At 42.4% G+C, this 24382-nt stretch overlaps 1 protein-coding gene across 1 annotated transcript in view; it reads left to right on the top strand.

Moving 5' to 3' along the window:
• Positions 1 to 210: 210 nt before the first annotated feature.
• The window catches only part of insrb (insulin receptor b), a 73782-nt gene continuing 49610 nt past the window's right edge, over positions 211 to 24382 (top strand). The window contains exons 1-2 of the mRNA XM_063012874.1: positions 211 to 1237; positions 17678 to 18226. Of these exons, the coding sequence (XP_062868944.1) occupies positions 1159 to 1237; positions 17678 to 18226 (628 nt within the window). The 5' untranslated portion in view covers positions 211 to 1158. The remainder of the gene's footprint in view (positions 1238 to 17677; positions 18227 to 24382) is intronic.

Below are 24382 nucleotides of genomic sequence, written 5' to 3'. Positions count from 1 at the left end.
TTAAAATGATGCTGTTCTGCTTAACCAGGCAGCTTAAAACACAAACGCACAACATTCGCACCCAGTACAGCTGCTGAAGTGTTTACTGGGAGGCGCTGATGCTGCTGATCCTGATCCTGCGCTCCTGATCCGGTGGATCCAGTCTCCGGGTTTTCTCTCGCACCGCGGATCGACCCGAGCTGACTTGTTTACTGCTGGAGGGACACGGAGAGAGACGCAACCCGCACCACTCACACCGACACGATTTACTCCGGGTTTCAACCCAAATACGAGGATTTTTCCACTCGGTTCCGCGCGTGTTTACAGACCTAAAGCGTGTCCGTGGGATTCGGGGCTTTTTGCGCTTTTGCGCGGATCTGTTGAGTTTCGAACCCGCGGCGTGGTGCTTACATTTCTAACAACGATTATTCAACACGAACCGCGTCGTTCTGGCTCGGACAGACTCAGCACACACGGTTAGAACCGGATTCACGGTGCTGTGCGTGGACTGGAGCTTCGCAGACGGCGCGTCGCAGTGAACTGGTGCGCATGTGAGCGCGTAAAAACGCGTCCGCGGCTCCGGGGGGCGAATTTATGAGCAAAACATGCACCAGACTGGACGAGTTGTGGATTAATTACTAGTTTATTCTGAAATCTGGAAGGTGGAAGTTTTGAAGACGATAATAAGGAGATCGAGGGGGGTTTAAATCCCTGCATATTTGAACCTAAAAGGAGCTGCTGGGTTTTTTTTGCGCAATATTGGATAAGTCGAATTTCTCAGAAGTGAACTGGTGAACCTGCAGGCCCGATAAACACATGTCAGTCTGGACTCAGCGCACATCTCACATGGAGTTTGTTTATTCCTGATTGTTGTCAGCCTGAATAGGAAAATATGAAGAAGATTTGCGTTAATTTATTTTATTTAACAGAAGAATATATTTTTTATTCCAGTCTGCTGCGAGAGAAACTGAATAAGAAATAAACAGAGAAAGAAAACAGAGTGAAGCTCCACGTTGGGCAACAGTCCGCCCTCAACTTTCCAGACCTTTCCTGCTTTTTTGGGGTTGTTGTTGCAACACAGGGTCGTTTATTAAAAAGAAGAAGTTTTGGACGTGACTTAAACCTAAACGGATTAATTTGTCTAAAATTAAAACACTGGAGATCAGAACGGGAGTCACAATGCGCCCGGATCCCTGCCTGGCTGTTTTGGTGACTTTTCTGGTGCTTGTGTTTCAGTGTGGATGTCTGCATGCTGAGAGTGAGTATTAAACCTGATCTCTTTGATGTGTCGGCGGCTCTCTTTCATCTCGCCGACATCGTTACATTGTAAGCGGCTTTGTTTTGCGCGTTTCTGCGCTGCTGCTGCTGGTTTGTGTTACTGGTGCGACTTTTCCTTCCTCTACATTATTTCTCATCCATCAGCAGCTCCAGGATCAGTTCATGCTTTCACAGAAGGTTTACTACTTCGCTTTGTTTAAGCGCGCCTTTATTTGGGGATGTTTTGGGTGCCACCCTGCTCCGCACCGTGTCCCTCAGGCCTGGATCAGCCTGGAGGCCACATTAGCTCTTCCTCCCAACTGGAGTCCCCTAGTGGAAACCGGAAGTGGTGGCAGGTTGCTTCCGATTCCAGATTTCAGGCGACACAACAAAGTCTGGATCCTCAGACTCCGTTTAACTCTGCAGGGATGAGTGCGTGTTTACCAGGGAGTCTCAGCCACAACACAACAGAGCTGAACTGTGTTCCAAACCACACCCCACCACACCCCACCCCACTACACCCTAGTGTAGCAGTAGACTAACCTGTATGTGTATAAATAATAAATGTAAACACGAGGTTCATCATCAGTGGAATTAAATCACCTTGATATTATCTTCTTATTTTGTTGTAGTCGGTGTGTGAGTTGAGCAGGTGGGTGAGATATCCCAAATCCATCATCACAATATATTCTGTTTAACTTTATTTCATGTATTTCATATATATAAGGGAAAATATAGTAGTTCTTACGTCAATATTTATGTCACAATGGTGATTAATGTGGATAAAAGTGCACATTTGAATTTAAATAAAACTCCTCGTGTTATTGCACAATAATCAATAATTTCCCCTGGGATAAATAAAGTGTCTGTCTGTCTAACTGTCCGTCTATCTATCTATCTGTCTGTCTGTCTGTCTGTCTGTCTAACTAACTGTCTGTCTGTATCTATTTATTTATCTGTCTAACTGTCTGTCTGTCTGTCTGTCTGTCTGTTTATCTATCTATAATCTGTCTGTCTGTCTGTCTGTCTGTCTGTTTGAGAGTGGGTGCCACACAGTAGCATGAGTGCCCTGGAAAACTGGGTTCTATCCTCACCTGTAGTCACTCTCCCTAAAAAGTGGGTTTTCTCCGTGTAGTCCGGTTGCTTTCCATTTATTATCGACAATCAGAGGGACCTAAATTGGTCCTAGTTGTGTGTGCACGTGTAAGTGTGTGTTATCCAGGGTCTGATATATGTATTGGCAGGTGTAGCCTAGCAGGTAAGTTACTGGACTAGTAATCGAAAGGTCGCTGGTTCAAGCCCCACCACTGCCAGGTTGCCACTGTTGGGCCCTTAACCCTCAATTGCTTAAAATGAATACTGTTACAGCACTGTAAGTCGCTTTGGATAGAAGCGTCTGCTAAATGCCGAAAATGTAAATGTATTTACCCCTGTCTGGCACCGGATCCACTGTGACACTGATCAGGATGAAATGGTTTATGTAACAGATTGTTAATAAATGATCGTAGCTTTTTATTTGTAAATATTGAGGGAGAGAGAATTGAAAGAATTTTAAACCACAAACATTTATAACTTTAGTACTTTGATGGAAAGCTGCAGTTTATGATGTTTGCAGTTAAAAATAATGATTTACTTTGGGTTTCAATCTAACGTACTCACAGTTATTTTACTCCAGATTTAGTTTATTGGAAATGAAATTTTCCTTTATTATGTCCCAGCACATTCACTGGATTCGTGTTTTCTATAATGTGTAAAGCTTTAGTGCAGTATGCAGACATGCAGCCCATCATCATGATGCTCCCACCACCATGTTTCACAGTGGGTTTGTTTGATTTTGGGGATCATAAATACCACCCTTCGTTCTCCAGACATGAGAAGCTGATTTATCCCCAGCATGTTTTACTTTCAGTTTGCTTTAGTGTTTAATCTTGCGCTGCTGTTAGTCTAAATGCGCCGGTGTTAGAGGAACGTTGTGTGGTGTGTTGACTGGAGATTGGAGTACGACTCCTTGCTTGTTGTTCCTGCTGCTCTCAGGTCATCGTGCGATGGTTTTAAAGTCACACTGGACTTCTCCTTTAGCTTACTTATCATCAGTCTAAGGGCGTGTTGTGAAAGCAGATCTTGAGAGCAGTCGTGCTGACAGGGATGTTGAAGATGTTTGTTGAGGCTCTGCAGCAAATGTTGAGAAAGTTACGAAGCTCCTTCACCTTCGTCGTGGTCGATACTTCTTATCTAACAAGACCATGTGAACAGTTTCGAAATGTGTGCACGTACACCGACGAGCCAAAACATTAGGACCACCAGTCAGGTACCAGGATGTTATCTGGACGTTGCAAAGTGGTTCATCCTACCGACCGTCCCGGTGATCTTCTACTGTTGCTTTGATGTCCAGTCCCAATGCTTACATGTCCATTGTTGGTGCCTTCGACGTCGAACAGGAGTTAGCTCGGCCGCTCTGGCTGACCTTTGACTATGTGAACTTTAGGGACTCTAGGGGCGGCACGTGGGCTCGGTGGGTAGCACTGTTGTCTCACAGCAAGAAGGTCCTGGGTTCCATTCCCAGGTAAAGCGTTCTGGGTCCTATCTTTGTGGAGTTTGCATGTTCTCCCCGTGTCTGTGTGGGTTTCCTCTGGGAGCTCCAGTGGTTCTAATGCTTTGGCATTTTCTCTAACCATTTCGTTCTGGTCATGATGCTGCCGGATGCTCGATTCCGTGCTTAGCAAACAGCCGAGCACGTTACGGGACTTTGGATCCATTTTTTGGATCACTGTCCCACCAGAAGATCCAGTGACCCAGTTTTAGGTTCTTGCCAGAGACAGCTGGGTTTTATTCTGAACCTGCTGGTACGTCCAAGTCTGTGAGGTCATGGTTCCTCTCAGGGTTCCCAGTGCAGCACGGATCCTTTATCGTGATCCACGTTATCCTGCAGAAAGTTCACACAGACGTGGCTTCTAGCTGTGGATTTGGAAACTTTGAAAAAGTGCTTACATGACCATGCAAATCTCCTGACTTCAATCCTGTTGAAAATTGATTTAAGATTTTCAAATTGTAAGTTCATTAGATTGAAACCCACAGGAAATGCCAGAAGAAATGGATGAAAATCAAAACAGCAGCTTTCCATCAAAGTACTAAAGTTATAAATGTATGTGATTTAAAATTCTTTCTTAATTTTGGGTTTTGAACATGTTTGTTTATCTGTTTCATCCTGATCAGTGTCACAGTGGATCCGGTGCCCGGTCAGTAGAGGGTAAATACAAATCAGACCCTGGACGACACACACTACAGCTTTTCTAAAAACGTATTTAAATCCTTGTCTTTGTGGTGGATTCTGGCGTCTTTAAATAACCTGATCATTTTAACTAATTTAAAGAGGATTTATGAAGTTCAGCACTGAGGGAGCTTCATTTGGCCTCTGTGTCATGAATATTTATACCCCAGGAAATAATAAGGTAATGGATGGCTGTTTGGGGGTGAATCTAGAAAACAGCGGTACATTATACCGGCCAAGTGCTTCTGGGATCCAGGGTTCGAATCCCTGATGGTGCTGTCAGCCGGTCGGGCGTCTGCACACAGACATGATTGAGTGTCTGATCAGGCCCCAGTATGGACTGGTATTCTGTCCCGGGTGTGTTAATGCATTGTGTCCAGTAATTCCGGGGACACCGGACTCACCGTGACCCTGACCCACATTTTGTTGTATTTTATTTTAATTCAAGCTTTAATTTCTCACGTGTTCTGAGTGGAATTGAGTTTATTACCCACAGAGGTTTTATTCAGGGTGGAAATAATTGTGGCACTGATTGTAGTTGCTGTAGTGCAGTAGGTGTGTTGGTTGAGCTCTAAGCCGTGTGAGTGTAAATTTATCGCCGCTGTTGTCTGAGAGCTCCACATGTTCAGGCCGTTCTGGCGCTTCGCTCTTTGGAAAGGTATTTCTCCCAGAGTGCTTTGCGTGTGGAATGTCTTTGAAGTGGCCCACCCTGTAGGTTCCCTCTCCGCCGGAGGGGTCTGGAATTCCAAATTCTGTCAGGCAGCGCTGCCTCGTTCTTCTGACCCTTCTTCCTCTTCCAGGTCGCTATTTGCCATCGTGTGTGTGTGTGTATGTGTGTCTGAGTGTGTGTATTTGAGTCTGTGTGTTTGTGTGTGTGTGAGTGTGTGTATTTGTGTGTCTGTGTGTTTGTGTCTGTGTGTCTCTGTATGAGTGTGTGTCTGTGTGCATATGTGTGTGTGCATATGTGTGTGTGCATATGTGTGTGTGTGTATGTGTGTGTCAGTGTGTGTATCTGTGTGCATATGTGTGTGTGTGTCTGTGTATGAGTGTGTCTGTGTGTGTGTAACCGTGTGCATATGTGTGTGTATCTGTGTGCATAAGTGTGTGTGTTTGTTTGTGTGCTGCTTCTGTTGGTGTTTTTTGAACATTTAGTGTGTGTACATGCACGAGCACTCGGATAGCGCAGTGGTAAATTCCACTAGCCCACTACCAATAAGATCAGTCGATCCAGGGATCTGTGGTAAGGTGCTGTGGACCAGTTTTGTGAAACAGTGAGAATCATTTTCTCTTCGCTGTGTCTGCAAGTTGCAGAGTATAAACAATTTGAAAAGTCCAGAGTTCTGTTAAACTGAACCTTAAGCTCAGCTGCGAGCTGTAAAAACAAAGCGTCAAAGCTGCAAATCTACTCGACGTGTGACACTCAAGGTGGCTGAATTCTACTAGTGTAAAAATGTGACATTTCTGTCACTGAACTGCTGCGCCAAAACAATTTAACCAAGGCAATCATTTATTTATACATAATTTATACAGTTTATACTTATACAAACTGTAATTTCAACTGTAAAGCTAAAACTGAATCTCCCTGCACGTCCATTCATTTACATATTTATACATTTGCACATTTGTTTATTTATTTATTCACTTATCCATTCATTCATCCTCACTTGTGGTGTCCACAGCTTTCAATATATGTAAAACACAGGTACCTTAAAGGTCTTTATTGTTGTGTTTGTGTATGTTCAGGTTCTGTATCTTTACTGTTATTTGTACACTGTTTATCTATCTATCCATCCATCCATCCATCCATCCACCTAGCTTTAGTTTTGATCCAGTGGTTTAAGGCGTGTAAATAAACGTAAACACCAGCCGCGCTTATATGAACTGAATCTTCACTTTCGTTTCCTGATCAGACGTAATCTGTCCTGTTATCGTTCCAACACGCAGAGCCCTCGGCGTGTGATCCGATCTGCTATATGATTTTATAATTCAGTTCGATCTCTTTTTTTCCTCCTCTGTTATTTTTACGATGTTTGTTAGTTTCACTCTCCGTGTTCTCGTCCTCACCTCCAAGGTTCAACAGCTCGGTGACCTTCCACTCCTGCAGGTTAAAATGATAAGCATTTATTTACTCCGTATTAAAATCATGAATCTGTGATCTACAGCCGGCTGAGATTATAAACACTTTGCTGTATGGACAAAAGTTCTAATGTTTTAAATCGTGTGTTCCGGACACCTGACCATGAACTTGTCGGACGTCCTATTCCAAACGGAGTGACGGCCGCTCTTCTGAGAAGGCTTCCCTCAAGACTGAAGTGTGTCTGTGGGAATTTGTGCCCACTTGGTCGAAATACGACAGCATTTGTATGGCTGGCTCTTTAGACCGTGTCTTTATAGAGTGCTTTGTGCACAGACGCGCAGTCATGCTGGAACAGGACAAGAAAGGACCTTCCCTAAACTGTTTCTGCAAAGCATATCTTTTAGAGCATATCATTTCCTTTAAATTGTTAATTGTTTTTACACCTGTTAGTAATTGTTGTAGCTAAAACACATAGATTCATTAGGAGTCATTAGAAGGGGGCATCCCAATGCTGGTACGGTCTTCCTCGGTCAGGTTTGGGGTCTGCAGCATTAGAGGACATACAGCTGGGGAACTGGATACGACTAAATTGGGAGAAAAAGGGAAGGAAAAAGAAATTCTACACTCGAGGAGTAGAACAGATGTTTGTGTATTAATAAGCGCTCATGAGTTTGGTGTTTGCTGTTTAATCGCTGAGTCAGTCCTCTCATTATAGAGCGAGCCGCGGTTCGGGGGGCGAGTGGCACAACTTCGTGCCCCCGGTGTTGAAAGCGCGTCATGGCGATCCGATCCGCTGTGATCCGATGATCTTGTTGCTGTTTGTAGCTTTACTTGGCGATGATCTCACGCCCCAACGCTCCCGCTCAGCCCGGCGTCGGGTTTCTGACCGCCTGGACGCGGCACCGAAAGGGTCAAAGGTATTTTAAGGAACGGGCGTATCGCTGATCTGTGGAGGGGGGGGTGTGGGGCGTCCGCCGGCCTTGTGCTCCGGTACTGTTTTTGACGCGCCCTTGTGGACTTTCCCCTCGGCGCTCAGAAATAGAAACGCGCTAATGATGGACTTCACAATCGGCTGCAGAATTCATTCAGCATGTGATGTTACCGTCAGCGCTTCATAACAGGTTCATAACATCACCATGACTCCTGTGTACTGTTTAATGGGGCGTCGCTCCTCTCCAGTACCCCCACCCCCCACCCCCCCATCACCCCATTTTGTTCCTGTACCGATTTGGTGCTCCGTACGGCGCTGTGCTCGGTAACGTGACAGTCTTTATTAGTCCAGTCGTGCAGACGTCTCTATATTGTTTTCTGTACAGTAGGTGTGTACATTGATCGATGTGTCGGGCGTGACGGGGTGATCAGCGTTCCTTCTTTAAAACCCCATTCCAAATAAAAGTTCAGACAGTAGGGAAACAAATTCCTGCTTAATTCCTTCTGCTGTTCTTTTCACCATCCGGCGACGCTTCCCACACAGAGCCACAGCTCATACTGAGAGTCACACCGCTTTTATATATATATTAGGGCTGTCACACGATTAAAAATTTTAATCGAGATTAATCGCGATTAAAGAACAAAATTAATCGAGATTAACCTCGATTAAAATTTTTTATCGTGTGACAGCCCTAAATATATATGTATTCATCTTAATTAATCGCAAACTAATAATTAAGCAAAATTTGAACAGTTATGCACATTGTTATTGCAAGAACGTGTTTACCAATAAAACATTCATAAAATATGATAGAATTATTAAATCTAAATTCATTGTAGAAAGCACATTATCTGACAAAAGTGAGGATCTTTTCCTGTTCATGACCCTGACACTGAAAACAGGTGCACCAACCATAATGTTTTGATCTAATATAAGGCATCAATAAAGCATCAAAACACAGATATGATTATTTCATAGATCTATTAAGAAAACCCTTTAATACTGTGTTTGTGCAGAAAGAATACTGGGAAATACTGTTCTACATTACCATTTAAACACCTATAAATACCTGAAACAGTCAAGTTAGCAAACATTATCTATAAGTAATTGACTGTAGCTATATAAAAAAAGTGTTAATTAAAACAGTCCATGTAAACGCTTAGTCCATATAAATATCAGATACGAATGTGTTTTTAGAAAACTACAAACTTCACAAATATAAATCATGTTTATAACCATGTGATAGAATAAGCTGAATAAACTGTAGAGATGAAACATCACACAGAGTTTCACTTTTTACCGGAGGGGAAGGAGGCGGAGCTACGCGGTTTTGATGGACAGCTCTAGCAGCCAATGGAAATACTCGTTACAGAGATCGCGTGATTTCATTCATCTTTTCATCAACACGTAAAAAAAGTGAAAACCGCTAAAAGTAGTTTATCATGCCAAATAAAAATAGTTAGATTAAAAATTTTAATCTTGATACATTTTTGTAATCGCGATTAAAATTTTAACGCGTAAATATACATACATATTTTCCTGGTCTTATTTTGTCCTTGCCGTATTTTCTGGATTGTGTATGAACAGTGATATTGTTGAACAGTGGTATTAATTAATTGGTTTTCCCCCTTTTTTCGCCCAATCCAGCAGCATGTAATTTGAGCTTATCTCTCTCTCCTTGCTGCCGCCGCTTCTTTTCACCAGGCAATGGCCGGGTCTCACTGAGCGCAGTATCGCGTGCAGAGAGCCACACGCTGACTTCGTGATCAGCTGTCATTGGTACAGGCATCTGGAGGGTCCAGCAGAGGTCATAACTGCTCAGTGATGAGGAACCCTGTTTATCTACTATCCCTCCCCACAGACATTCAGCCAATCGTTTGTCAATATAGGGAGATGTATACATACATACATACATACATACATATATATATGACAGGCGTCCTAGCTGCATTACCTGAATTTTCAGAAACAAGTCAAAATACCACAGAATGCGACGGTTCCTGCACCGCTCCGGGACACGAGCCTTCAGTGACGTTACAGGGTTTAATAACTACAGCAGAACCACAGAGGAACTATAGCAGAACTTCAGAGGAACTCCAGAGGAGCTATAGAGGAACTCCAGAGGAGCTATAGAGGAACTACAGAGGAACTATAGAGGAACTCCAGCAGAACTATAGCAAAACTCCAGAGGAACTACAGATGAACTACAGAGGAACTCCAGCAGAACTATAGCAAAACTCCAGAGGAACTCCAGAGGAACTATAGAGGGACTACAGAGGGACTACAGAGGAACTATAGAGGGACTCCAGAGGAACTCTAGAGGAACTATAGAGAAATTATAGAGGGACTACAGAGGAACTATAGAGGGACTACAGAGGAACTATAGAGGAACTACAGAGGAACTACAGAGGAACTACAGAGGAACTATAGAGGGACTACAGAGGAACTATAGTGGAACTCCAGAGGAACTATAGCGGAACTCCAGAGGAACTATAGAGGAGCTATAGAGGAACTCCAGAGGAACTACAGAGGAACTATAGAGGGACTACAGAGGAACTATAGAGGAGCTATAGAGGAACTCCAGAGGAACTACAGAGGAACTATAGAGGGACTACAGAGGAACTAAAGAGGGACTATAGAGGAACTATAGAGGAACTATGATGGAACGCAACCTTTTTTTTACACATTAATTCAGTAATTAGAAGGGGCGTCCTGATACTTTTGACCCTGTCATGTTGCCGATCTGATGATTGCGCAATATTTGCTCGGCTTGTTTTTGCTAACGCTGAAGCTCGAGACTTTAAATGAAGAACGTTTTTCCCACCGCGCTGTTGGTTTTTCCATCTCGGACGTTCTTATCAGAGCGAGGTCGGAGAACACGGAGGAGCGACGCTCACAAACAACAACATCTGTCAGAACAGCCACACAGTGGCCGAGTCGACGAAATTAAAATTAAGACAATTAATCTAGTCTCCGAGAGACGTTTGGTTCTGAACTCCGACATCGTGTTAGGCCATTACGAAAAACTTACCTTTTAAAAGAAATAAGCTGTGATAAATGTACAGTAATAATAGAATTACGGACAGGGCGGCCGAGGGCTTCTGCAGATATTTCGTAAGAAACCCGTAACCACGTCTTTCTGATCAACATCCAACTAAAATACTCTTTGCCATGTTGTGTGTCGTATGCAAATCACCGTATTCACTCGACAAACCAGTTTCCTGTCCTGCGCTCAGTTGTTTTTATGCAAACACACGAAATCGCATTAAAAACTGGTTCTGTTCAGAGTCACAGTTTCCTCGAAGTATCTTCTCAGGAATGTGACGGATATTTACTGTACTGGTGATGCGTCCTGTAGCGTGACGAGGGGAGACCTTGACCTCCGAATAAACCTCAGGCTTTTATACTGGAGCCTGTAGCGACTGGGAACCAGTTTGGTAGTGTTTTTTTACTCAGCAGGAGCTCAGAACCGTTTCTGATCGTGTCGTGTAGATTCTGATCGTTCGCTCTCTGTTCAATCTCTATTGATTTTGTTTTCGTTAGACGTCCAGTAGCTCTGTGTGACCAGTCTGATCTAAACCAGCGTCCTGCGTTCTTCACAACAATCGATCAATTTGTGAACCTTGAACTCGTCGTTCTTCTTTTCTTCCTCCGCAGCGACGAAGTCTGGATTTTGAAAATCTAGATTTAGACTCTGGATTTTCTCTCTTTTTCTTCCAATTTAGTCATAGCCAGTTCCTCTTCCTCTGCTGGAGACCCTGATGGCATACGGAGGGAATATTCTCCTGACACGCCCTCCCTCCGACGCCTGCACGCTCCACCGACCCCTTCTTATTCGCCCGTACTTTGGTGGATCGTGTGTGAGGTCGGTCTTGCGCATGGAGAGTCACGCGCTGATCCACACTTCTGTACAGGCGCCTCGGGCTACCAAACAGGGTCCTTACACAGCGTCGAAGACCCCGCCCATTTTTTAGTCCAGTCTTTTTTTAACTCGGCTGACGAGTGGACGATTTTGTGCCCGCTCGGGGTGCCCAGCCGACCGGTAGCAGAGCTGAGATTCAAACTCGGAGAGTCCAGAATCCCAATGCTTGGTGTGATAGCGGAATATCATTCAAGGTTCAAGTGGACCCTAAATATAAAGAAAATACACTTTAAATAGCCTGAAGTATGAAACCTGGCACAAATACACCCCAGCACTGACACTATCACCTGCCCCCCTCGGACTCTGATGCCACTTCTTTTCACCTGCCAGCATATCACAAGCCATGTGACAAACTCTGCGAATTCCCACCACTGGTGTAGGTTCTTCCTCCAGACAACATAGGTCACAATCACAGCTGAAATGAAACCCGTTCGACCTCCACCTCCCTCTGGCACAGCCGTTTGCACCAGTATGGGGCGCCTGGCCAGGTCGAAAGCATTGTGTGCGATTCGAGCTGGAGATCTCAGGTGGTGTTGGTGCTTTAGACCGCTGCCACCTCAAATTATTGAAAAATTCTATCATGTCATTTAATCTTAAGATACAACGTCGTAATTCCTCATTAGCGATCATGCTTGACTACAGCTAGTGGCTCCTCTGTGCTCATATAAACAAAGCTAGTTTGACTGGCCTTATTACAGACAAAAACATGGACCATGAGGCGTGGACGCTTTGCATGAGTGTGCAGTCGGCTGCATGCGACGCTGCATGTGCGGACTCTTTGTTTAGCTTAGCTACGTTTTAAATCGCTCTCTGATGTGCTTCCTGTTCTGTATTCCTGCCATATTTGATACGTCAGGCCTCGCTGACACGGGCGTCGCCGACGGCTTTTTCTCGCCTAAATGAATCCGGCAAAATTTGCATCCCTGATTTGAATCGCGAGCTGGAAAAATGCCATGATGCTCTTCATAAAATAAACAGGGTGTGAACAGGACGTGATCCATCACGGTATTTACATGTTTTAGGCATTTTTCTCACAATTTAGTCATAGCCAATTCCCCAGTTGTATCTTTTCAGTGCTGCAGACCCTGACCCTCACCGAGTATCGCCGTACCTAACGCACGCCCCCTCCAACACGCATGCAGTAGCATGCACCAGCCAGCAGAGGCCGCAACTGCAGCAATAATGAAGAATCCTGTCGTCCTCCCACCCTCAGACTCTTACATGCCAATCATGTCTGTGTAGGCACCCAGCCGGTCGATAGCAGAGCTAAAATTCGAACCCGAGAGCTCGAGATCTCGGCAGTGGTGTATCGTCTGAACTAGTTAAAAATCTATTTTTATGACAGAATCTGCTGGGTCAAAAATATATAGACGCTACTTTGCGGTATAGCTTTGCTGGTGGTAAAAATTCTATCATGTCATTTAACCTTGAGGTACAGCCTTGTATTCCCTCATAAGTGATCATGCTTGACTACAGCTAGTGACTTCTCTGTGCCCTTATTACTTTTTCTCGCTTAAATGAATCCGGCAAAATTTGCATCCCTGGTTTGAATCGCGAGCTGGAAAAATGCCATGATGCTCTTCATAAAATAAACAGGGTGTGAACAGGACGTGATCCATCACGGTACATGTTTTATGCAATTTTCTCACACACAATTTAGTCATAGCCAGTTTCCAAAGTGTATCTGCAGACCAAGACACGCGCCCTCCAATACGTGTACAGTAGCCAACCAAGTTTACAGTATCTCATACGGAGAGTCAGACACGCTGTGCAGCGCTTTAACCAGCCAGCAGAGGCCGCAACTCCACCCTCAGACTCCTACACATCAATCATGTCTGTGTAGATGCACGGCTGGTCGATAGTGGTGCGCTGTTTAGAATAAACGTTCTCAGAAACGGCCGACTTGGAATTTTAGTTATGACAGAATCTGTTGGGTCAAAAATATATAGACGGTACTTTACAGTATGGATTTGCTGGTGGGAAAAAATATAATTAAATCTCGAGGTACGACCTCATAATTCCTCATCATGCTCGACTACAGCTAGTGGCTTCTCTGTGCCCTTATTACAAACGAAAACATGGACCATGGACTCTTAGCCCAGGTCGGGAGGAGCTTTACATCCTCAGGATGTTTAAAACTGGCTCTGCAAGAAAGAAAGAAGTGTTTTTCAGTGGTAGTAAAAGAAGTGAGTGAACTCCTCAGCCGGGCGGTCGTCCCACGCTCCTCTCCCTCAGCCGTGGGTGTGAGGCGCACCACGAGTTTCTGAATGAATTTCCTGCAGGGTTTGATCGCGCCGTACGATAACACCGACGCCTCGGCGTGTTCGCTCAGCGGCAGAGCGTACGCCGGAGGAAGCGTGTGTACGCCGGAGGAAACGGTGCCTACGCGGTGCCTACGGTTCAGTCGACTGAGACGGGTTCTAAGCTGAAGCGACGCGGCAGCGTTTCCTGTTTTTCCCCCGATTCGTGTGTGGGTGTGTCAGTAAAAACCACGACGAGGAAGGAATCCGGCAAAATTTGCATCCCTGATTTGAATCGCGAATTGGAAAAATGCCATAATGCTCTTCATAAAATAAACACGGTGTGAACAGGACGTGATCCATCACAGTATTTACATGTTTTAGGCATTTTTGTCACAATTTAGTCGTAGCCAATTCCCCAGTTGTATCTTCTCAGTGCTACAGACCCTGACCCCTCACCGAGGAGGGGTAGTAGCTGACCGCTTCTTTTCACCTGCACCAGGTCGGTCTCGTCATCACATGCAGGACTCTGAGGAACACAAGTGCTCAAAATGTCAAAAACTCTGGACACCAGGTCAAATTCTCTGCTTTAATTTGGTTTATTTGCTCATTTAAATCAATCAATGAAGAGAAGAACGTCATGTTTAAAATCTGTGGTCAGTTTTTTTTCCCAGTTTGTTAAAATTAGCACATAAATCAGTTTTTGTCAGATGGTTGCACTGCTGCAACTGCTGCTGCTGAGGAGCTTTGTAGACGGGTGTTGGGTGGCACACACACATGTTTGAGTGTGTACGAGTGTTTACCAGCGATGGTGAAAGATCTTTGGCCTATAAAGGTGTGAAAATCTAACACACACACACACACACACACACACACACACACACACACTTGTTTCTGCTTCCTCTTCAGTGCTGCGTTTCTGTTGTTGCATGCAGAGCAAAAAAACTGCAAAATAAGAACCGATCTGAAGACGCGTGTGAGATTTTATTAGTTATTTAATCACAGTTCAGAATAGAACGGCGTCCTGATATCCAAAACCATGGAGACTCACCGGGTCAGAACGTCATGGAGGTTCTTCAGTGACGTCAGCAGTTTGTACTTTAACTAAAACTTCCAATGTGTTTCCAATGATCAGTAAAAACATCAGAGATCTTTTATTTCTACTTTCATTTGAATCCTCCATGACGTTCTGACCCGCTGAGTCTCGATGTTTTTGGATATCAGTTCACTGTTCAATTGTGATACAATAAAATGTAAAATCTCAGTCGCATGCTCAGTATGCCAAGTTCACACTATCTATCACCAACTGGAATCTCAGGCGAGCTTCTCTGCTCTCCCAAACTACATTTTGTGACGAGGGGTTTAATGATACCACGTCCAAAAATTCACGTCATCAAGTAGCGAGTGATCAAAGTTTGTGCGCTGATGTGCAGCGTAAAATCAAATAGGAAAAATAGGAGCAGAATGGATTGTTTTATAGTGAGCTGGAGGTTAATAAATATTGTTTGCAATGCAGCGTGGGTGTTTTGTAGAGAACAAAAAGGTCAGAAATACTGTAAAACTGGTGTGTGTGCTGATGTATTCTAATATGAACTATATTACGCCCCTGTCCCACCTGTTTACACTCCTCCCCTGCGCTTCCCCTCACACCATATCTTGCGTTCTTATTGGCTGTTTGACACCGCACTCACTGCCAGTCGGGCAACTCAGATCCAGATATCTGACAAGCTGAATATCTCTCTGCGGTCGCCATGCGAACGCCGAGTTGCTCCCGAGCCGGCAAATCTAGCGCCGATCAATATTTAGAATTTATTCTGGCCTCCTTGGTCAGGAGTGGAGGTCTGCAGTAGCAGAGGTGAATTGTATATGACTAGATTAAGATGAAAAATGCATTAAAATGCATTAAAAAAAATATAAATACTTGAGTATTCTATAAGCTTTACACTTTTATTTTGCTTTTGTCCTAATTTTTTATGTGTTGAAGGTGGAGCAGCAGGATATTCCACGGGATTCTAAAATCCTCGGTTCAAAACTTGGCGTTGCCACCGGTCGGCTGGGCGCCATCTGTTGGGCATAATTGGCAGTGCCTGCAACAGATACTAACTAGGGTGGGATGACCGGACTGTATGTGGGTGGGTCTTTATACGCTGTGTAAGGACCCTGATTGGCGGAAGAGACGCCTGTGCAGAAAGCAGGGGCGAGAAGAGGAGGGCTGTACACGTGTCGGAAGAGGCGTGTACAGCGACGTGCTCTCCTCGGATGCAATCTGATATCTCTCAGCAGCGGAAGACAAAAATTGAGTCTCTAAATCGGGAGGAAAATGGGGAGAAAATGATTTAAAAAAATGTGTTGAAGTCAGGCGCTCAGGTGGCGCAGCGGTAAAATACTCAGCATAGGTCAGATCGAATCTCAGCTCTGCCACCCGGTGAACAGTGATTGGTTGTTGTTCATAGCGTTGGATGAGCCGGATAGGGACTCTTTCATAACTGAGCGAATCACGACCTCTGCTGGCTGGTTGATGGCATATGTGCAGAGTCGAGGAATAATGCTGATCAGGGTGTGACTCTACATACACAAAGCTGATCCACATATGAACTCGCCTCGTGCAGGTGAAAAGATGCAGTCGGTACAGCACATGTGTAGGAGGGGGCGTGTGACAGTCTCGCTCTCCTCAATCGGGGCGGGGGTCAGCACCAGTAAAATGTGTTGAAGTCCAAGTTCTTTATATTTACTAAATACAGTCGTTTCCACGTTTGAATATTCTCAGTCTGTGTGTAGGTACATTTGTCAGCTTTGACTTAAATTTGTATTAAAGCCTTTCAAGAAATAGAGTTGTTCTATTAGTAATGGCAATTTAATTAAGGGGGCGTATTAAAATGAAATACAATTAGATAATCTTTTTTCTCCATTTACATAATCAACATGTATTTTTTAATTATTGGGTTTTAAGTTTAAGTTCGAAAACATGCATTTTTATTTCTTTACCTCATACATCACTTTAAGCCAGTATCAATATAGCTTGGCTGTCATCATTCATGCACAAATCAAGCCTTGAATATATTTCTGGCTTCAAAAACATGACTATCAACATGCCCCCTCATTAGGTTTTACTGCCCCCCCAAGCAAAGCAGTCCAGAACCGGGGCTGGTCGACATACATACATTTCTCTGTTTTTTTCTTTGTACTTTTAAATAAAAGATCAAGAGGATCAACAACTTACAGATTCTTGTTTTTATTGCATTTCTCGACGTGTCCACACTTTTAATTATAATGTGGTTTAAAGAACAGTTACATCATGATATAAAGCCTGAGCAGAGCTAGTTAATAATAATAATAATGAATAAATAATAATAATCAATAATCATTATTTTTTTAACCTGATGGTGGTTCGTCACTCAGATTTCTTTTATAATAACACAAGTAAACAAACGATCATGTGAACGAGTGTGTGTGTGGGGGGGGGGGGGGGGTGATTTTATTTTCCGTACCTTCTGACCAACACGACCAATTTATGAGAGTAAAAAAGCTCTTAAAAGCCTGCGGTGGATAATAAATAGGCAGTGATGCATTCTGGGTAGGAATTGTACTCAATGTTCTTCATTAGCTGAAGTGCACCGTGTTACCGTGTCTCGTTCGGTTCGGTGTTTTTTTTTTTTTTTACTTTAGTAACAAGTGTTTGACCCGCGCGTCAGTAAAGAGCTCCAGCAGAACCGCGGCAGGATCGGTTTCATGATTATAATCCAGGCCGGATGGAACGTCTGTGTTTGTCATGTAGACGTCTACAACCGTACAGAACAATCAAATGCTTTATTATGCAGGGATTAGTATGGCGACTTTGGAGCTGGGAGAGTTAAGGGCCTTACTCAGGGGCCCAACAATTCTACTGTTGCACTCTTGCCCTGAGCGGGACTCGAACTCATTTCTGCATGACGTATGTTTATAGCAACAATGTAAAAAATAATCACTACAGACCAGCTAACGTCGTTTCCTCTTCCCTTTTCAGTCTGCCCCAGTAAGGACATCCGGAACAACGTGAGTAACCTGCGCTCCCTGGAGAACTGCACGGTGATCGAAGGCCACCTGAAGATCCTCCTCATGTTCAAGACGCGAGCCGAGGACTTCCGGGGCCTGAGCTTCCCCAAGCTGGTCATGATCACCGACTACATGCTGCTGTTCCGCGTCTACGGCCTGGACAGCCTCACCTCGCTCTTCCCCAACCTGGCCGTGATCCGCGGCAACAACCTGTTCTTCAACTACGCGCTGGTGATCTTCGAGATGCTGCAGCTGAAGGAGGTGGGTCTGCACAGCCTGGTGAACATCACGCGCGGCGCCGTGCGCATGGAGAAGAACCCCGACCTGTGCTACCTCTCCACCCTGGACTGGTCCAAGATCCTCGACTCGGCCGAGGACAACTACATCGTGGCCAACAAGAACGAGAGCGAGTGCAGCGACGTCTGTCCCGGCACCGTGTCCGGAGACTTCACCTGCACCCAGACCGCCTGGAACTCCAATTTTGGGGTGCGCTGCTGGAACCAGGATCACTGCCAAAAGAGTGAGTGTTTGCTTTAACTTCATTATTACTGCACGCTTTGTCTGGTGAAAGGTACAGCTGTACCGTGAAACTGGACGTCAGACGGTTCTGGGAGTGGTGTTGGGTTTTAAAAACGTTGAGTTTCAAGTTATTTTTTCCCATAAGGATGTTTGGGAAACCTGTTAATGCGTCCTTGATCCCGTAGAGCTGCAGATATTTTAGTCTCATGTAAAATAATGAGGTTGTTTTTGACACTTATACACTGAAAATAACACAAATATAATATAGCTTTACTTCTTTATTGTTTCATTGTTCTTCTTAATGATGGAGATGCTTGATCTTCCGTTCAGTACCGGCGCATTCACACGAGGCGGCAAAACAGCTTTTGCGCTTTTTTATGGCACAAATCCAGGTTTGATTGGAGTTGAATGGACTTTGACGTTTGATCTGGAGCTTGGTCAGCCTTTGGGATGAACTGGAAGGCCAGAAGTGCCTGACCAACGAATGCTTTTAACACAAAAGGGGCCCAAATTCCCACAGACACCAAAATATTGTGTTTTAATCACAAATTACAGTGTTAATTGAGCTCTATGGAATGCCAGCCAAGCTCATGATCAGGCGTCCATATACTATTGGCTACGTAGCGTATGACGGCTGATGTTTTTTAGACTCTGGGTGCAAAGCACAAGTACTGATGCGCCACTCGCTATCATGAACGCAGGATTTAAAGATGACTTGCACGTTGCTTGGCGTTTTGAGGCGCGTTTTGGTGTCCGTTCCTCGTTTTGCGAGTCGCTCGCTGACCTGCCCGTAAACATTGATTTACAATGCAAAGCTGCTGTGATGCTGAGCGCAGGAACGACGTCCACCACACAAACATCAGCGTCCTTCCTGCTTCCCTGGGCTGAGAGACGGACGTGCACTGTAATTAATGATGCAGAGGAACGCCTGTGTGTGTGTGTGTGTGTGTGTGTGTGTGTGTGTGTGTGTGTGTGTGTGTGTGAGATATCAACGTACCCACATGTAATATCTAAAATCACATCTTAATGAGGTTCCTCACTGTGCTTGATAAACATGAACCACATGTCGTGTTGATGTAAGCAGTTTCTGAGCTTCTGTTCTAATGTTCTCATCAGCGCCAGTTCACCACAGAGACTCGGGTTCGAAATCTGCAAAACAAGAGCGATCACCTCGATTACCAGATTCATTGAAGATCTGAGAAAATCAGGGTTCGTCATGGTGGTGATGATGAGTTCTCATCTCTGTGCTTCTTGATGTAGTAATCCATGTGGATGTGGTGGTCAGTATACGTGTGATATTTCTAGGTGTGCTGGTCACTGTACATGTGGAGGTTCTTGTTTGGTAGTCTATGTACCTTTGGTGGTTGTGGATCAGGTGGTCGTGGATCAGGTGGTCAGTGTAAATGTGGTGGTTCTTGGTTTGGTGGTCAGTGTGGATGTGGTGGTCAGTGTAAATGTAGCGTTTCTTGGTGTGGTGATCAGTGTTTATGTGGTGGTCTGTATGGTTGTGTTGGTTCTGGATGTAGTGGTCAGTGTAAATGTGATCGTTTTGGATGTGGTGGTCAATGTGAATTAGGGCTGCGGCGATTGGTCGACCTAGTCGATGCCGTTGACGCATTTCAATATTTTAAGTCGATGCATCGTTTTTAAAACCATGTTTATAAATGATCATTTTTAATTTCTGCAATGTCTCCGTTCATATAAGCGTTCATAGGATTCCCTCAGCACTACTCGCTGTGTGCAGGACCTCAGTGGTATCTGGTCCGGTCACTGGTTGGCGGCATTAAGCATAGTCCTCTGCAGTTTTCCACGACCCAAATCATCAAAAGATGGTGATACTTAAACCTGGCACAAAACTAAAAGCTGGTTTGTTCACTGTGTAAAGCTTTGATGGTACCACAGCAGCACCAGCGCCATGTTGCACGTCTGTATTGTTTCATTGAAGTTCTTAATTGCGGAGATCCTAGAATACCGTATTTCTTAGCGAGTTTAGTTAGGGCGCATTCACACGTGCCGCGCACTTGCTGCGTTGGGCTTGCGATTTTTGCGGTGGCCGATTTTTGCGGCGATCAAGGCGATCATTCTCATATGAATGAGCCCTAACGCCAACCACTTTGTTTACATCGCTTAGAATGTGAAGTGCATTTTGAGTGAATGTGGAGGTTAGAATCTGGGCTCATTCTGTCGTTACTGTACGTTGGACTTAATGAGACGTGGCTACATCTAACTATTTTATTTCTGCTATACGTTGAAGCACTTTGCTTTGTGTATGGAACACCATAAACACGTGCTGCACTCTGTTTAATATGGAGCACTTGAGAATTTAGTTAATATGGACATAAACCCTGTTTACATTTAGTTCTGTGTCGTATTATTATGCCGTACAGTTTGTTGTTAAAATAAAAGAGGCTTAAATGAGATTCTGAATTAAATTTTTGAAGAATTTTTTTAATCGTTTAGATTAATCGACTAATCGATAAAATAGTCTATAGATTAATCGATAGAAAAATAGTCGTTAGTGGCAGCCCTTGGTGTGGTGGTCAGTGTGGATGTGGTTATTGATTTGGTAGTCGGTGTAGATGTGGTTGGTGTAACTGTGGTGGTTCTTGGTGTGGTGGTCAGTGTGGATGTGGTGGTTCTGGATCCTATGGTAGATTTAACGGTGATGTTGGCGGTTAGTTGAGGTGTTTATTCTTCACCCCTGCACACGGTGTTCTCTCTCTCGCTCTCTCTCTGTGCCGCTTACACAACCGGCTGTTTTCAGGGTTGAAGTTCAGCGCTGAGCTTCAGTTGTTTAGCCGTTTGCCCCGTGATGTGAGCGCATTCTTTGTGCTGGACTCTGATCCATCACCGCTAACTCAAAAACAACAATCGCTTTCTTTATTCCTGTTTGTGCCCCATTATGCCAGGCTGGGTTTTAGTTTTACTGTTTTCTAATGTTTCTAAAATGCTAATTCATTAGCATTAGCATTTCCTGCTATAACTTTTACACATTTATTTCACTGGAAATAAAAAGTGGTGTTTGTGTTTAACGGTATTCTGTGATTATCAGATCTGACAGGTCAGTGTTTTCTCAGTAACAGAATCTACATGCTGACCCCCGTCAACCCTCAGTTCTTAGGAAGAACCCTGAGGAGGGTAGATAAGCACCCGGCGTGCCGTGCACTCTTCTCACTCCATGCTAACCCGTTAGCTTTGCTGCTACATTAAAGGGTGTCAGGGTGTCGTTCTGTTTGTGGGTTGAGGATATTAATCGAGGTCACTGCCGTGTGTGTGTGTGTGTGTGTGTGTGTGTGTGTGTGTGTGTGTGTGTGTGTGTAAAGGGTGAACGTGTTGGGACGGTATGTTGTAATGGCCCGGTGCTTGGAGTGTTTGAGAAACTTGGATGAAGTTCAGAACATCATGAGTCGATGGCAGCTGAAGCTAAAATCACGCCTGTCCTTCACTCCTGACACCTCACGTACACACACACACACACACATACACACACACACACACACACACACACACAAACGTCAGTGTGTTCAGTCACCTGTTAACACTGTTATTGTGTTTAGTAGTTCATAATATTTATATATATATATATATATATATAGATGTGTGTGTGAATAAATAATCTAATAATCTCCCACTCCCTTTGATAACATTGTGCTATGCTAATGCTAATAAATGCTAACTTTCTGCCTGGTGATTGCTACCTACATTCTTTATCAAAATTACTTCCTACAGTGAAATCCGAGACATTTAAGTCTGATTTAATGAATTATTAAGACAGTAAAGAAGTAAATAAAGAATCAGAACAATATTTTCAGTCTCTACCGAGCTATGCTAAGCTAACTGAAGATAGCTTACAGCCTCCTAGCTTTACTCGCTTTTAAATGATTGTTATGCTTTATTTTGAAACCTTTGTGTATTTGTAAGTGCATCTCATGGGCTGTGCTCTAATTTAACTTACTCTATAGTACGGTAGAGTGTGGTTTGAAACACAGCCGTGCTAATAAAAGATAAAAACGTTTCAGTTTGCTGCTTTCAGGTGGCAGGAGGACACGTTTGGTTTCTCATAGATTGTGATAATAATAAAGGTAAAAATATAAATAGAGATTAAAAAATACATTAATTAATTAAGCAAATTTCCATCTCTACAGAAAACAGAATAAACATTTATATCGTAAATAATCGTAAAATGACTGAAAATCTTAAACAGCTCAGTATTAATAAACTCAGCAGATGATTCAGTCTTTATTCCAGTGAAAACTCATTTCTGTCTGTTTCCTGTAATCAGCTGTTTAAATGAAACACACAGAATGATTAAATATAGAGGAAATGAAATGATTATAATTTCGTGTGTGTGTGTGTGTGTGTGTGTGTGTGTGTGTGTGTGTGTGTGTGGGTGTATGTGGGTGTATGTGGGTGCTTTAATTTTGTGGGTCTTTAATATGACTGTGCCGCTCAGTTTCTAAAGTAGCACTTTTGTTTTTATTATTATTATTTGCTGGTTTTTATTAAGTATGTAAATGATTAAACAATTATCAACAAATACGCCGATTTTTATACCATTTTTATGTTTCTCACAGATAAACTTGAATGTTTTAATTTATTATTTAAAAAAAACATGCAGAGTAAGAGGCTGCGAACAACATGCAAACAAAAAACTAAACAAAAACTGAATATTAAAATGAGAAAATCTATAAAAAAAACGAAGTAATTGATTAAAAAATAAAATGAATAAAAACTGTAATAATCAATTAAAATTATAAAACACTAGAATTGAAAAAAACGCTAAGAATTTATTTAAAAATTAAAATAAAACTATGAAAACAATAATGATCAATTAAAATAGCAAAACACTAAAATAAAAAAATCTAAATGAAACTAGTAAAACAATAATAATCAGTTAAAATAATAAAACCCTAAAATAAAAAACACCAAGAATTTATTTAAAAATGAAATAAAACTAATAAAACAATAATAATCAATAAAAATAATGAAACACTAAAATAAGTAAATCTAAAAAACCACTAAGAATTTATTTAAAAATGAAAATACAACTAATAAAACAATAATAATCAATTTAAATAATAAAACACTAAAATAAGAAAATCTAAAAAACAGTAAAGATTTATTAAAAAATTAAATAAAACGAGTAAAACGATAATTAAATATTAATAATGAATAATAATAAAAGAATAATAATTCTAATAATAATTATAATATAATAATAAATGAATAATAATAAAAGAATAATTATAATATAATAATAAAAGAATAATAATAAAAGAATAATAATAATAATAATAATAATAATAATGAAATAATAACAAAATAATAAAACACTGAAATAAGAAAGTCTAAAAGAAAACTAAGAATCTATTTAAATAATAAAATAAATAATAAAATAAATAAGATTAGGAAAGAAAATCTAAAATTTTTTTTTAATAATTTAAAAAGTCTAATAACCATAAAATGAGACAGTAAAAACATTAAGATCAAACAGTAAAATGAAAAATCTTAAATTATTTAAGTAGAATTAATTTGAAAAATTCAAATAAATTTAATTAAACAATAAGTGTTTAAATAAACAGAATCTAAATAAACACTAAAATTTACAAACTAATAAGTTAGATTATTATGAATATAAAATGACCAGACTTGAAATTAAGACTGAACTAAAGTTATTATTGACATTATTAAATATATTTGAAATGTCATTAAAAACTGAAACATGTTGAAGTATAATTTTTTGTAAAGCGCTCAGACGTTATGGGAAACGTTAGAATGAATTTAGTTTGTAACGGAGCTTCAGTTCCACGTTAAACAGACGCTCCACTCCCACTTCCAGAGAAAAGAGCTTCATCATGTAGATATGAACAGCAGCTCCATACTGAGAAAAGCACACTGAGCACCTCTCACTGATCAACAACAGCTCAGCCGGGGCACCGCTCACGTTTATCACCACTCATACTGCGGGAGGATTTATTATTATTATTATTATTGTTATTGTTATTATCATTATTATTATTATTATTGTGGTGGATAACGTCATGTTTAGTTGATCAGTGAAGCACTCGACATGCCCACCACAAGCGGTCGTGTCCTAATCCACAGCTGTGGTTTACGTAACTCATCATTTCTCCTGTCTCGAGTCACCGCCGCTCAC

Source organism: Trichomycterus rosablanca, chromosome 17 (assembly GCF_030014385.1).
Source record: "Trichomycterus rosablanca isolate fTriRos1 chromosome 17, fTriRos1.hap1, whole genome shotgun sequence".
Classification (NCBI taxonomy): domain Eukaryota; kingdom Metazoa; phylum Chordata; class Actinopteri; order Siluriformes; family Trichomycteridae; genus Trichomycterus; species Trichomycterus rosablanca.
This window is presented reverse-complemented; position numbering and strand designations above follow the sequence as displayed.